This window comes from Tinamus guttatus, unplaced genomic scaffold (assembly GCF_059628265.1).
Source record: "Tinamus guttatus ecotype Peru unplaced genomic scaffold, ASM5962826v1 Tinamus_guttatus_pri_ptg000356l, whole genome shotgun sequence".
NCBI classification, from domain to species: domain Eukaryota; kingdom Metazoa; phylum Chordata; class Aves; order Tinamiformes; family Tinamidae; genus Tinamus; species Tinamus guttatus.
Genome location: NW_028288890.1, coordinates 1,670,734 through 1,684,489, shown reverse-complemented (window position 1 = coordinate 1,684,489; position 13,756 = coordinate 1,670,734). Strand labels below are relative to the sequence as shown.

At 52.5% G+C, this 13,756-nt stretch overlaps 2 protein-coding genes across 2 annotated transcripts in view; both read right to left on the bottom strand.

Moving 5' to 3' along the window:
• POR (cytochrome p450 oxidoreductase) overlaps window positions 1-4,717 on the bottom strand; it is a 29,402-nt gene extending 24,685 nt beyond the window's left edge. Inside the window, exon 1 of the mRNA XM_088530073.1 lies at window positions 4,627-4,717. The gene's annotated coding sequence lies outside the window, so the exon portion shown is untranslated. The remainder of the gene's footprint in view (window positions 1-4,626) is intronic.
• A 2,667-nt stretch (window positions 4,718-7,384) lies between these two features.
• On the bottom strand, window positions 7,385-12,046 carry RHBDD2 (rhomboid domain containing 2). The gene is made up of 4 exons (XM_088530075.1): window positions 11,893-12,046; window positions 10,474-10,875; window positions 9,990-10,140; window positions 7,385-7,832 (listed from the first exon to the last, which is right to left on the bottom strand). Exons 1-4 carry the CDS (start codon window positions 12,044-12,046, stop codon window positions 7,400-7,402), a joined length of 1,140 nt encoding a protein of 379 aa, XP_088386201.1. The 3' UTR covers window positions 7,385-7,399.
• Window positions 12,047-13,756: the final 1,710 nt, after the last annotated feature.

The following is a 13,756-nucleotide window of genomic DNA, read 5'->3' as shown; positions in this document are numbered from 1 at the left end:
ATAACGGCTCAGGGATTGGCAAAATTTCTGTTTTAGGCATGAGAAAGAAGCAGAATGCCCATCAATCAGTCTGGAGCTAGAAGTGCTGTGTATTTAAGCTCTCAGTGGCGCATTCACATTTTTCTTCTGACCCATAGATATCATTCAAGGACAGCAGAATAGTTATAAAACAAGGGAAGAACAAGAAAAATGGTTTTAGCGAGGCAGGAGGCAACTCTATTCTGTGGGTGTACCAAGGTAAGACTATACCATTACACTGAAGAAAAGGATTTAAGGCATTATCCAACATATGATTGAACGCTGCCAAGTTATCTTAAAAGAAAGCAACCCATAACTACTTAATTGCACAACCTTCCTTGACCAGGAAAAAGTTCCTTGACCAGGAAAAAGTTCTTCTGGCAACCTCTGAACAAGCATGAGAAGCATCTCACAATCTCACAACACTTAAGAACCTACCTCCACGCAGATTAGCGTGATCTAGAACGGAAAAACCAGTGTTCAGGTTTGCAGCATAAGCAAAGCCTGAGAAGAGCAGGTACTGCTCTTCTGCGAGCTGATACTGCTCATCCCCTCTCCTTCCCAACACAGGAGAACTCGAACATCCCACGACAGGAACAGTTTGAAATGGGAACAGGGTTGCACCACTGCTAACATTTTGAAACCCCGAAGCCTTGACTCCCAAGGACAACCCATTACTCCACTACACCCAAAAAACAATGTACCCATGGCAGAAATATGTGCTCAGCTGGCCAGCCACCTCTTCAATGATTTGTCTGGGGCTGCCACATTATAGAAACATGACAGAAGGGGTTGGTAGCCACAGACTTTGATTTCTTCCACCAAAGTGTTTTGCTGGCAAAACTCCTTGACACTGCTCGTTTGCAAGGTCTCCTTTGAACCTACCAGCTGAAGAGCAGAGAAACATGGTTAAATAGACCCTGAAAAGATTTAAGAACTGCAGACACCTCTGGTTGGAGCTGTATGTTTTGTAGCCTTTTTTTTTTTTTTTTTTTTTTTTTTTTTAATAAAACCAGGGTCTATTTATACTGAATGGGAGCATTTTTGTATCAATAAGGTAGTTTTCACCCGGGGACATGGAAGCAGTTTAGTGGTTACGTGCCTGTCTCCCGTGCTGCTGTAAGGGGCTAGATGCAACTGCACAATCCTTACGCGTGGGACCACGGTGCAGGAACTCGCCAAGACCTCTCCTCCGGGTCACAGGCCTGGGCTCTGCACTGGCCTGTCCTATTAGACGTGTGTGTGGTCACCCTGCCAACACTCCATCTGCTGCAGGCAAGGCCATCGGAACCTTCTTTTGTTTTTCCAAAAGCCCATGAAACAGTCACCAGGTGATGCCATGAAGGGGACAAAGCCACAGGGCGAGCAAGGAGGCAGCCTCAAACCACCTCCAGGGAAACATCCCCCAGAAGGAACGATAACGCAGAGGATAAAAGGGAGAGGCTGAGCTCCAAAAACTGCAGTTCTCCAGCTCTGCCCTCCCACCCTAACGTGGTCCACATAAGCAGAAGGTACTTGACACTTTCTTTTCCATTATAAAATTAAGTTGCTTCTCTTACCTCAAGCATTTACTTATGCAGCGGGGTTGCACAACCAGGGCTTGCACAATCCTCCCAGGCATTTTATCAGCCTGCTCCTCCAAAGCTCGCAGCGAGCACAACCAAGAGATGCCAGCAATGACCCATGAACCCGTGAAGTCAATAGATGCGTTTCACAAGCAACCACACAGCAAGACCCAGGGCATTTGCCAAAGCAGCAAAGTCAGCTCTACGAGCTCCCTAGGCTGGTACTGGACCTTCACACACGATTTGGAGGTGCACATCCACATTTTCCAAAGAGGAAAAACCATCCCACTTTAACTCCAAAGCTCGCAACCCTTAGACCATAGAGATAAGTGAGAATGCAAAGGATAATTTGTCAAAGATGCTACTTGATTCCACTGCAAGGGCCCACAAGAAATCTTGAAAGACAACTAGAGGCATGAAAGTGGTTGAAAAACTAATCAAGAACATTATTATAACCTCTCTAGGGTTCAGGTTAATTACCCTTTGGACTTGCAACCTTTGAGAAGCCTTCAGCATTACGAGCACTTCTCTCCTATTCCTTGAAGCTTCTGTGCCCAATTCACAGCACATAATCAATTGTAATGTTTACCTGGGGAGGAGCAGCAAGATTACCAGCACCCTGTAATTATTTGCTCTGCTATATGAAACTTCAGCCTCTCTAACCACAGTCTTTGCAGAGGTGCACCTGCCATGGCAGGGCTCGTGACTCACTCTTCATCACGGTGCTACAAGATAATCTCACCGCTCGGATGAAACGATCACATGGCGAAAACAGCTTATGCAAGTTTCATGAATGATGTTCTTAAAAGGCAAGAAACCCTATATCAGGAAACAGAACAAAGTCCAGTGTTAGCAAAGGTAGTCATCAGATATTTTTCTTTTATATAAGAGAAAATAGACGGGGAGAAGATTGTAGGAATGCAGCCCCGAGTAGAGCAGCCCGTTACCTAGCCCTGAGAGGCTGAGCAAACACGTTATCACTGCTGCCTCGCAAGAGCCAAAGGAGAGAGCAAACATCAAAGGGCTCCGAGTCGGGATGCGGCTCCATGTGCTGCTCCTGCCACGGGGCGAACGGGGTAACGCAACGGGCGCTGCCAGGGCCCATGGGTGTCCCTGCACATGCAGCGGCTGCGCCACCTGCGAGGGCAGAACACACAGGCTGCCGTGCACCGGTGCTCCCAAAACAGGGACACGAGGGTCAGGGACAACCTCCTTCTCCGAAGCCCTGTCACCACCCGAAGGGCAGGCCGGGACTGTGCCCTCGCACCCTGGCGCTCAAGACCCCCGGAGCAGCTTTGACCTTGCTCGCCCGGGGAATTTCCTGGTTGCTCTGGAGCGGAGGGGGAAAAACTGTTGCAGAAACACAAACTTGCTTAATCCTGTCCCCATGCAGGAGGCGCCACCCCAGAGATTATTGACTGGGCGAGAGGCAGTTTAGAAGTGAGAACAGAACAAGGGATTTGCTCTGCCACAACCAGAGCTGGGCTAATTACCAGAGGGTTAGTGCAGCAGTGGGACACAAGCTCCTCTTTCCCACCCCCTCTTCAGCGATCCTCCCAGGCCTGCACAGGGGAAGCTTAAAAGAAAGTGCTCGGTTGTGCCAGGATTTTTGGCCTAGCTGGGGTGTCCTCGCAGACTTTCCCCCTCATTGCTCAGCTCTCAGGCACCACACGGGTCACACAGAGGGTGTCCCAACACCTCCAAAGCCAGGCACTGCTTATGGGCTGCCTCTTTTGGCACTGTGAGCAATCAACCCAGCACGCAATGTGCATGGAGTGAAATCGAGAGGCCCATCCAGACACTAGGTTCTTCAGAAGGTCGGCAGCAAAACAGTTTCCTGACCTGCAGCAGACCTGCCCACGAGCCTGCCCTGCCTGCGCACAAGAGCTCATCAGGATTTATCAAACTGCGGAAGCAGGGGGACCCGGTCAATGTTCACCTTGTTCCCATTCCAGAGTTTAAAACACACCTGGGCTGCCTTGGCCTTCCCAGAAGGATTCCTCTTTATGGTGTTTTTTAAGCCACAGATACAACCACATCCCAGCGAGCTTCACTCACAAGCAGCAAAACTGAACGACCCTTATTTCCTAAGCACATCCCACCAAGTGTTATTATTTTTCCCAATGCTCTAGCGGTTAATCCATGCCAAGGCAGCACTAGGTGCTGGCAGACCCGGGCACATCTCCCTGGCTGCACTCACTCCTACAGGTGACAGGAATTCCCAAGAAGCGATCCACTCGAGTGACTAACTCCCAGCACCACAAACCAGGTGTTCTCACCCCTCCAGCTCCACTATTCCCAAGCAGGGGAATTTCCATTATTTCCCATAGACAAACACAGCCCACGGGGGCCCGGTTTTGCTCCCCAAGGCCCTGCCTCCAAGCAAGGACTGTGGCTGCCAACACCCTGGAGCTCTGTAAGAGAAACAGCGATTAATGCTCCGTCCTGCCTGCGGGAGGGATGACAGGGAGCAGCCCCGCGGGCGGCAGAGGCTCCGTTTAGACGCAGGGAGCGACTTTCGGCAGAGGAAGGGAGCGAGGAGCCGGAGCAGGGAGGTGATCCCAGGCCGGGGGCCCCAGGGGCTCCCCTGGGGCCGCAGCTCCGCGCTGGGGAGCGAGGCAGAGCCGGGGGTGCGGGACAGCCCCGGCCCCGCAGGGACCCGCCGAAAGCGCCCAGCACAGGGGGCTGAAGGGCCCTTTCGGGGCCGGGTCGCAGCACTCGGCTCCGCGGCGAGGGGCCCAGGCGTCCTGGCACCGCCAGCCCAAACAGCCGCGACCCCGAGCACCGTAGGGCTGCCCAATATCCACTCATCCCCCCGCAGCAGAGCCCGGACGCCCTGGAGACCCGTAATGGGGGGCACCGGGGGCTCCTTCCCCAGCAAGTCCGGGGCGGGGGGGGCGCTTATTCCGACACCTCCTTCGCGAGGGGCGTCCGAGTCCCCAAAGCCACAAGGGGCCCCAGAAGCACCAGGAGCCCAGGCGTCCCGGCCCCCACCCCCGACACACGCCGGCCCCGGGACCCCCCGGCCCGGCCCGGCGCTCACCGCGGCCTCGCGGCTCCTCCGCCCCTTCCCGCGGCGGCGCCCGCAGCCCCGGCGCGGCCGGGCACGTACAGCAGCTCGAACCACGCGGCGCGGTGCGCGGGGGGGACAGGCGCGGAGCCGCGCGCCGCCCCCGCCGTCCCGCCAATGGGCTGTGCGCGCGCACCCGGTACCCCCCCCGCCGCCGCGGCGCCGTTGGTACGGCCCACGCCACGCCTAGTGTGGGGGTGTGGGGGGGGCATCTTAAAGAGACAGGAGCGTCGGAACGGGGGCGATGGGGGGCGGGGTCAGCAATAGGGAGCAAAGTGGGGGGGAGGGGATTGGGGGGGTCAGGTGGGCTGGGGGCCAAAGTGGGGCTGGGGTCAGAATGGAGGTGCTGGGGGTGGGAGCAGCCCCGGCCGCCCTGCGCGTTTCGCGGTTTTCACCTTTCCAAGGGCAACTCCGATTCCGGGGCTCCCCTCCGAGGAGGTGACCGGCACTGCAGGGCGCCGGGGGCAGCGGCGGCAGCGCTCGAGCTGCGGGCGGTTTTTACCCCGCTCTTTATTTCATTTCTCCCTCCGGCCCTCGGCGCGTGCTCCGTCCCAGCCCCTTCCCGCAGCCCCCTTCCCCGCGCGAGCTCTCAGGGCCCATCTCCCTCCCTTGATGCACTCAGCGCTTCCCATGGAACAACTCTATGGAAAATGCGCCACCCCTCGACAGCTCCGGTAAGAGCTGGAAAGGAAAAAAGACCAGGAAAAATGTTTCCCGTCCAGGGTGCGTGTTTGGGTGTGCAGTACCGCCCTTCCCCGGCACGCGTCCCCCGTCCCCACGGGGACACGCGCGGCCAGGCTGAGCCCGCAGCCCCCAGCCTGGCCCCTACTCCCCACCTGAAGCAGACCAGGAGATGAAATAATCCGCCTGTATTTCATGATTTGAAGTGTGTATGTATGTATGACGTATGTAAATCATGTATGGTCATGATTTGAAGGTACAGCACACACAGCTGCAACTGAGTCCTCATCACCCTGCTGCATTCTCTGCACACGTCTGGAAACAGCAGTGGTAAAACTCATAGGTTTACAGACAAGGATCTCACAAAGAAGAAAATAAAGGCACTAATCAACACTTCAGTGATTATCATTAGCATTTCTTTCCCGGTATTAAGTCTCTCATCCTGTTCTCGCTCCATACTGAATACCCATCGAGGCAATTGCTGTCAGCAGTTACTGCAAGTCAGACCACGTCACCAGGCCCCTCTGTGATCCCACAGACACAGCAGAAGCCATCAGCGATGAGAAAGGGGCCGCCAATTCCAGCAGCCCCGGGAGCTGGTTCCCGGTTTGCAGCATCGTCCTCCAGCCCCTGCGAGGCCGCGTTACGGCAGCCGCCACCGCAGAAGAGCCGCTGCAGCAGCAGCTCCACAGCAACACGCAGCTCCTCCAGCACCAAAGTGGAGAAGGGGGAGCAAAGACGCACGTAGGTAATTTGGAGCGCGTAGCCACCAATGCTGACGCTGCCTCCGAGCTGCGGCTCTTCCCCTAGCCCCAGGGACATCAAGGAGCAGCGCAGATGCTGCCACAGTCCTTAGGGTGACAGGCTGGGCATTGCAAGAACATTTCCAAATACAGTAATGGCACTTTGTGGTTCACAGAACACTTTCGGGGAGGCTAACCAAGCCTCTAAGCAGTAAATCAAAGGCAACAGCACAGATTCCACCTGCGCTACAGAAGCAGAGATGGCAGATTCCTCCTTGGGCTTGGCACCGCTGGAGGCAAAACTCTGGCCCTCCCAGTTTTAGCGACTCAGCCAAGCTCCTTCATGACTACCCCAGGCACCATCCACCACATCCTGTCCTTAGTCCTTCTCTGGAAACTCCTACCGCCCACTTGCTTTTGTTTTCAGCAGTTTGAAAGAAAACAGACAGGGATTGTGCTAATATTGGTGGGTGAGATATGCAAAGCAGGGCAGCCTGAGCACTGCACCACCCCTACCAGAAAAGCAACATTCCAGTTGATTCTAACCTGCATTTAAGGTCCCTCGTCTCCTCTGATTTATGCGTATTTGAAATACGATTTGTTCCACGAATGCCTGAAATCCCTTATTAGAGGGTCTTCCATTACTTCACATTTATCTGAGGTTACACTGAAGGGAACAAGTCTGTGCATGCACAGACTGTAGCTAAGAACAGGCCAGCAGCACTCAGAGATGGGTGTTCTGCACCTCCTCCCACACCACAGGGGCAAAATTGCCATAAACCCCTTCAGGACACACTCTCAGTAGAAAAGTCCCTAGAAGAGAGAAGTTCTGCCCCACTCAATCATTAAGTTCTAAACAAAGGCTACCATGATTTCAGCCCCTCTTACATCCTACTTCAATCATACCTGCAAACGAGAAAAAAGGCCAAGACCCTCAGGGTAGCTAGGACATGTCCTAATCCCCATGGCCTGGTTCAGCCTCAAATTTGTCCAGTGTTTTGACTCCTATTTCAATCTGTGCTCTGCGCCAGCAAACAGATGCACTGTGACACTAGCAGCTGTGCAGAAGAAAAGATGGTCACTAAAGGCAGGGATAAGAACAGACACCAAGATGGTGAGAAGTGCCAAGAGGTTGTACAGTCTCCAAGTATCAAAATTATAAAGGAGCTATAAATAAAAGAGCCCGTGCTAGGGACACGGGGAATAGCAATTCCTGTCAGCCAATTTAGCTGGTCACCCCAGGTGGAGCAAAGACACCAGCAACGCCCTGATGCACGAGCATCGCACCCGATGGCACGAGCGTCCTGCTGCTTCCTGGAGCCTCAGGACACTTGGACTTCCGAGAGCTCGGTTGGCACTGGAGCTGCGGTGGCTGTTGGATGTCCCGCTGGCTGCTGCGCCCCAGCCTGCTGCTCCCAGCCCACGGGTACCCGTGGAGCAGCCGGGCACGGGTGCCGGTGGGCAGAGGGCTCAGCCGGCCGGCAGCACTGCCCGGGAGAGGCTCCCACGTGGGGCTGGATGCAGCGGCCTCCAAAGGCACCTCGGGTTTGGTAGGGGGGAGAAGCAAGGCCGTATCCTGGAGCACAATTGCCGGGAGAGCCTTCCTGTGTTGGAGCGTGGCTGCATCCCGGAGCACGGCCCGGCTGAAATCCCTGGCACTGGATGCTGGGGTGCTGCATCTGGAAAGCAGGAGGAGCAGGAGGCGAAGAGCAGTAGTAGCTTTGGGTGGGGTAGGAGCCTGGCACAGGGTTAATCCTGGGAAGGAAGAAAACAAAAGGTTATATTGTGTTCAAAGCTGACAATGCCTAATTAGTGCGGGAAGTGTCCTGGGGGTAGATATCCTCCTGACCTCTGACTCAGAAAGGTCAGAGCAAACCACCAGAGACAGGCAAAACCCTTATTATAAGCCACACAGGGGTAAAAATAAGTTTACTGTTCCCCAAGGACAGATATTCCCACTCCCACTTCCAATCCATACCGATTCCACACTGAAGGAACAGGTGTAGTTCCTGGCCCTACCTCTCTTCATGCAAGGAACATGCAAGCCAAACTGCAGTGCACTTTAATATTTCATACCCATCCTTTCTGCCTTTCCCTGAATAACATATCCTTTAAGTCATTAATAGAGAGAAGCCACACCTGCCACGTGCTATTTATCAAGAATTGGGAGATATTCGGTGCAAGCAGGAGCCCAGGGTACGGAGCAAAGAAAGGGAAGGAGGGGAAAGCCACAAATAGAACAAATCATCAGAAGCAAGGCCTAGAAACGGCCTTTGCCAACAGGAGCAATGGCTCACCCTGCTTAAATACATCAAGAGACAACCTGCCTAAGAGTCAAAGCCTTTGGGACTTCAGGAATATTTTCATCCCAAGATGAGTGTAGAGATTCAAGACAATATTCACGAAGCCCCCACAGCCAAATTCCCATTAAGAGTAAGGGACTGGCTAAGGCTGGAGTTCTGTGGCTGATTTACGGATGTTTGGGGATTTTTGCTTGTTTGAGCACTGATGGACACAAAACATAATGTAAAAGCCTTAATCTTCTAGAAATGTTTCCTGTCTGGTGGCAACTTGGTGCCTGAAGATGCATGATCTCTCTCTCTCTCTTTTTTTTTATTTTTTTTTATTTTTTTTTGTCAAGAGCTCTTAGGAATAAACAAGAATCAAAATAATAAAATTAAGCCCCAGAAACAAGTACAGGACTTGGGACTATAACACAGAGATGTGTAAATTCAGCTGCTGAACTGGAAACATCCTAGAAACACCTTCCCACGCCCCGTTTGATAGTCAAATATTTATGCAAATACATTCCAGGCAGAACAGTCTACGCTGTCTCTCCCAAAGAAGGCAAGTGTAGACTGAGGGCTGAGACGCTCTGCATAGAAGTGATTAGCAGCAGCGTTTCACTGAACTAGACACAGGCACAGCATGAGGTAGGAGAATCCCCCCTCCCAAAAGCTGTACTGGTACAGAAAAAAAAAAAAAAAAAAGGGTAAAAACGCTCCCGGACTTGCCCAGCTCCTCTGCAAGCGCTTGGTACACAGGTTGGATGGCCCTAACGGATCTGTAAAGCTGCAGATAAGGCTACCAGGAAGGCTTTGTGACTTCATTTGCCCCTTGGGTGAGCACAAATGCAAAAATTTGGGAATGCTTCCTCTTTGAAGGGTACCTTATTGGGAGCTGATGGGTTAAACGCTACCCAGAATTTAACATTTGATAAAAATCCCCTCTTCTTCTGGGAAACTGAAATGGCATCTTAGAAAGGAGAAAAAAAAATATATATATATATACACGTTTGGGAGCTTTTTGAATGCTCATGGCTTGTGATGCATGGGAACTTAAAGCCATTCCTGAATGTCTGCCACAAGCCCCAAGGTTTCTTTCCAGTAAAGCAATCTTGCCTCATCACTGAAAATACACACTGGAAGGTCTACAATAAATTTTGCAAGTGACATTTTTAATATACTTTACTTGCTCCTGCACAGTTTGGATATGAATCACTCCACAGCATTCCTGGGAGGCAAAGGGGAGCCAAGGAAGATAATGATCATGCCCTATGGAGCAACACAACCAGGAACAAATCCCAGTGGCCCTAACATCAGGGCAGAAAAACGCACCTCAGCTACCACCTTAGCTGAGCTGCACATACACACGTTGTCCCTGCAGCGAACGAGAGCCCTTCACCTTAGTTCAGCATTCAGTGAGGGACATTTAAATCAAATTGAATTATTTTCCCTCCTTCATGGACTCAGTTAATGTGTGATACATATTAGGTCACAGTAATTCTGTTGGTGCAACAGCCCCAGGTGGTGTGACAATCACAAGAGATTTTAAGGGCTGCTTGATGTCATTACTTGTATCACAAAATTTCCCTCTATCGTGAGGAAATTCTGCTAGAACTCCTGTACTTACTTGCTGCTTTCAGAGGCTCTTCTCTCCGCTAAGGTCCCTGGAATGTATCTTAGCCCTGGTATTCTTCTTAGCAGACTAAAAGGAAACATCTGATCCAACTTAGAGGCCATTGACTCTGGAATATCCAAGCAGAAACAGTATCCAAGACCGTCTGAAGCCAGTGGTACGTTAAGGAGAACTGCAGACAAAAAGCACTCGTTTCTAACGCAGCGACACACACAATCCCTTTTGGGCCACAAACTAGTGAATTCTGCCAATACTGCGCAGTGCCACCTTCTTAGTTGCATTTTCATTGCTCATACAATACATAATTTGGCGTGGTGAGGACCAGCAAAGCCAGAGAGTTTAGTGCAGAGCAAGAGCCAAGAATTCACGCAGAGGACACTATAAAGCACCTGGCCAACAAGAAATGTTGTGTGTTCCCCCATCTCAAGCAGCAGCTCTCCCACATTCTGGCTCAGGTCTTCCCATTTGAAAAGGATACAGGCTTCCCCAGCCAAGAGCCCACACAGGTTACTCAGGAGAGAAGAGTGGGGGATAAACCAGGCCATGCAGAGCATAAACCACGGCACCAGCACCACCGGGATCCTAAACCCCCAAACCAGAGCCCTCTTCATCCGTGAGCGGGTGGTGGACACCCCCAGTGTAGCAAATGCTACTGGCATGAATCCTTTGGCATCTTCCACCTCTCCCATCCTGGAGACAACAGTCTCGAGCAAGAGGTACAGAAGAGCTGTGAGGACAGCAAACGCAGCAGTGAAGAAGCAGTGCTTCACGGTGCCCACATTCTTCTCGAAGCTGCCAGCAAAATACCAGATGATGATGGCGCCGCAGGTCAAGGATATCAGGTCTTCATAGACAAAGATGTAGGTAACTAACCTGTGAACTAAGCAGAGACCAACATATAAGAAAGTCAGGGACAGCAAGGAATGCTGTAACCTATTACAACAACCAGCCTGAACCAAGGGAGTTGTGGGCCTACAGGATAAACCCACTTTTTCAGTTCTATCCCAGTACAGGAGAGAGGGAACGCCAGGCCTTTAAAACCAGAATTAAAGAGCCAAATACTGTTAAAATGAACAATAACTTGAGCATTGCATATGTATGGACTGCCTCTTGTGCTTCCTGGGAAGATACCTGGCAAAGGGCAACCTTATCTATAAGTTTTAGCCTTATTAGAAGGCAAGAGATACCAGAAAGGACAGCTATGGTACCTATGATCTTGCTCTCCTTGCAACTGCTACTGCAACCAAGATATAAGCATTTCTTATCCTGCTGTAAGAAGCAGGATCCACCTCTCAGAAAACACCTAGAGGGTGTCAAATGTCAGAGGGGCCCCTCAAACCCCCCAAGTCACTTCTCCTGAGCCCAACAATTCTCCGTGTCCCTCCCTCAACCTCGGTCCTAGAGCAGGAAAAGCACAGGATGGGGCATCACCCAAGAGAATCAGGTGGCTGCCCTGGAGATAAGTGAGAAGGTGGTTAAATTCACCCATCAGCTCACAGAGCTGGACTGTTAAAAGACAGCACTGCACAGTGGCGACCACCGGACATGGCAATTAGGAGCAAGAAAAGACCACAGGAGTATCACAGGGATGGAAGAAAGCACATCCTAACATCGCTCCCCCACCTTGTACAGAACCAAAGGCCAAAGATGGAGGCAGAGATGGAAGCAACAGAGCTGGTGAGGGGCACAGGCAAGTGCAAGGAAATGGGGGTCGAGGTGGGAGCAAGAGGCTTGGCCCTAGGAGGAAGCGCAGGGCAAAAGGGTCCCAGCACGAGCCGGAAGCCGGGGAGGCCCCAAGGGGCAGCGCAGGCCCGGGGAGGAGGCCGGGGCAGAGCAGAGGCCCGTCCCGGCAGGAGGCCGGCACAGCGAGAGGCGGCGGCAGAGCGGCCGCGCTCACCTTCCCCCGCGCGCAGGGCGGCGGGGCGCAGCGAGGCGGCAGCGGCCGCGGGCGCCCCGCGCAGCAGCCCCGGCCCGGACGCGACGAGCGACAGCAGCAACGTGAGGGCAGCGGCGGCGGGCGGCGAGCGCGGCCCCCCCACCGCCGCCGCCATGCCGCCACCCGCCGCGCCGGAAGGCCGGGCCGCGTTGCCGCGGTAACGGGAGGCGCGAGGGCGCCTCGCTTCCGGCGCGCGCGGAAGGCCTGGTCGCGTTGCCGCGGTAACGGGAGGCGCGGGGGCGCGCTGCGGTTACTATGGCGACGGGCGGCGGCCATGTTGCCCCCCTCCCAGCCGCCTGTTTTCGCGCGTCTCGGGGCTGCGCGGAGCTCCGCTCGCCACGTTATCCCAGGCCCATCCGTTATCCCTAACGAGCCCTTCGTGCTCCTCCAGCCCCGAGCGGCTCCAGGCCGCGTGGAAGAGCCCTCCATGTCCTTTGTGCTGCCGCCGCCTGGTCTGTGGGCGGCCTTAATCCCTCAGCAGTGCAGGAGCCCTTTGTGCAAAGGTCACCAGCAGCTAAGGCAGCCGCTGGCTTTGGGGGAGACCAGGCTCTCTGAGGACAACCGGAGAGGCTGGGCAGAAAGTGACGCTCCCGTTTAATTACTTTTTAGAGTCACTGCTTGTTCAGCAGCAACTTATTTTAGGCTGTGATGGGGTGCTGGGATTTGCCTCCTGCTGTCAACGCCCTGAAGGAAAGAAACAGCCCCTCTTGTGTGCAGATCTGTGCAACCCACACAGCTGAAATGGGAGAATGCTCCTCAGTTGCTGTTGGGAGGGGGAAAAAAATAAAAGAGGAGGGAAAAAAAGGCAATCTCACAATATTCACTGTTTGCTCTGCTCTTCTTTCAGTGCAGACGAACGCACAGACGGGCACTGGGCAGGGAGCATGCAGCTCCACTGCAGGGTAATTTTCTAATCATCTTCTCCAAACCTTGCAAGAAGCCATCATGTCTGAAACTGCAAATGCAACTTTTAGAATACACTCAGATTAAATAATTAAAGTTGCCTTTTTTTTTCCTCCTAAATTTCATTTTTGAACAGTTTCTCAATTTTAATGTATTCCCTACAGTTCCCAAGATCATCCTCCCTTATCTCAGAAAGGCCTCTTCTCCAAGTCCATATCCAGCTTTTTGAAGTATCACTCTGGCCAAGATGGGGTTTCTTTAGTTTTTCATCTTACAGAATCCCATTACCAGCCTTCAAATATACCAAGTCTGAAGTCTCCTTCCTGCTTCAAATCTGAGGCTGAAAGTTAGCTTGAATCATCTGAGCAGTGTGCATCAGCAAAGCGGCACAGAAACCCTCATGCCCTTTGCTCCATCTGCAGGGGTTTAGAAACTCTTTATCTGCTGCTGATCCATCAGTGAGGAATGTTACTATCCCCAAGCTAAATCAAATCTTAGACTGTCTTTTAAACACTGACATACTCCTCCCTGGGAGACCTGGCTGAGGGGGGCAAGGTGACAGCAGTAGTGACATTACATTATGTACAGACTAACAGCTAATCTAGCACAGAGGGTAAAGACACAGATTTGGGACATTTTCCTTTAATTCAGCCTTAATCAGTATCTCATCTCCTTTACTGGCTGCCTGTAATGCAAAGCACAGTGCTGATTTTGCCAGGTACTATGAAGTCTGACAGGCTGACAAATTCTCCTTGGAAATCCCAACAGCAAATCTGAAATGACTCAAGCCCAAATATTGCACATGGGGATGCAGGTGACATCTAAAAGGTTTGAAAGACATTGGCTATAGTTATAAAATCAGAGCCTAATTTCGGTTGCTTCCGTCCCTTGGCATCAGGGAGCCCACCAGCATGACCCAGAA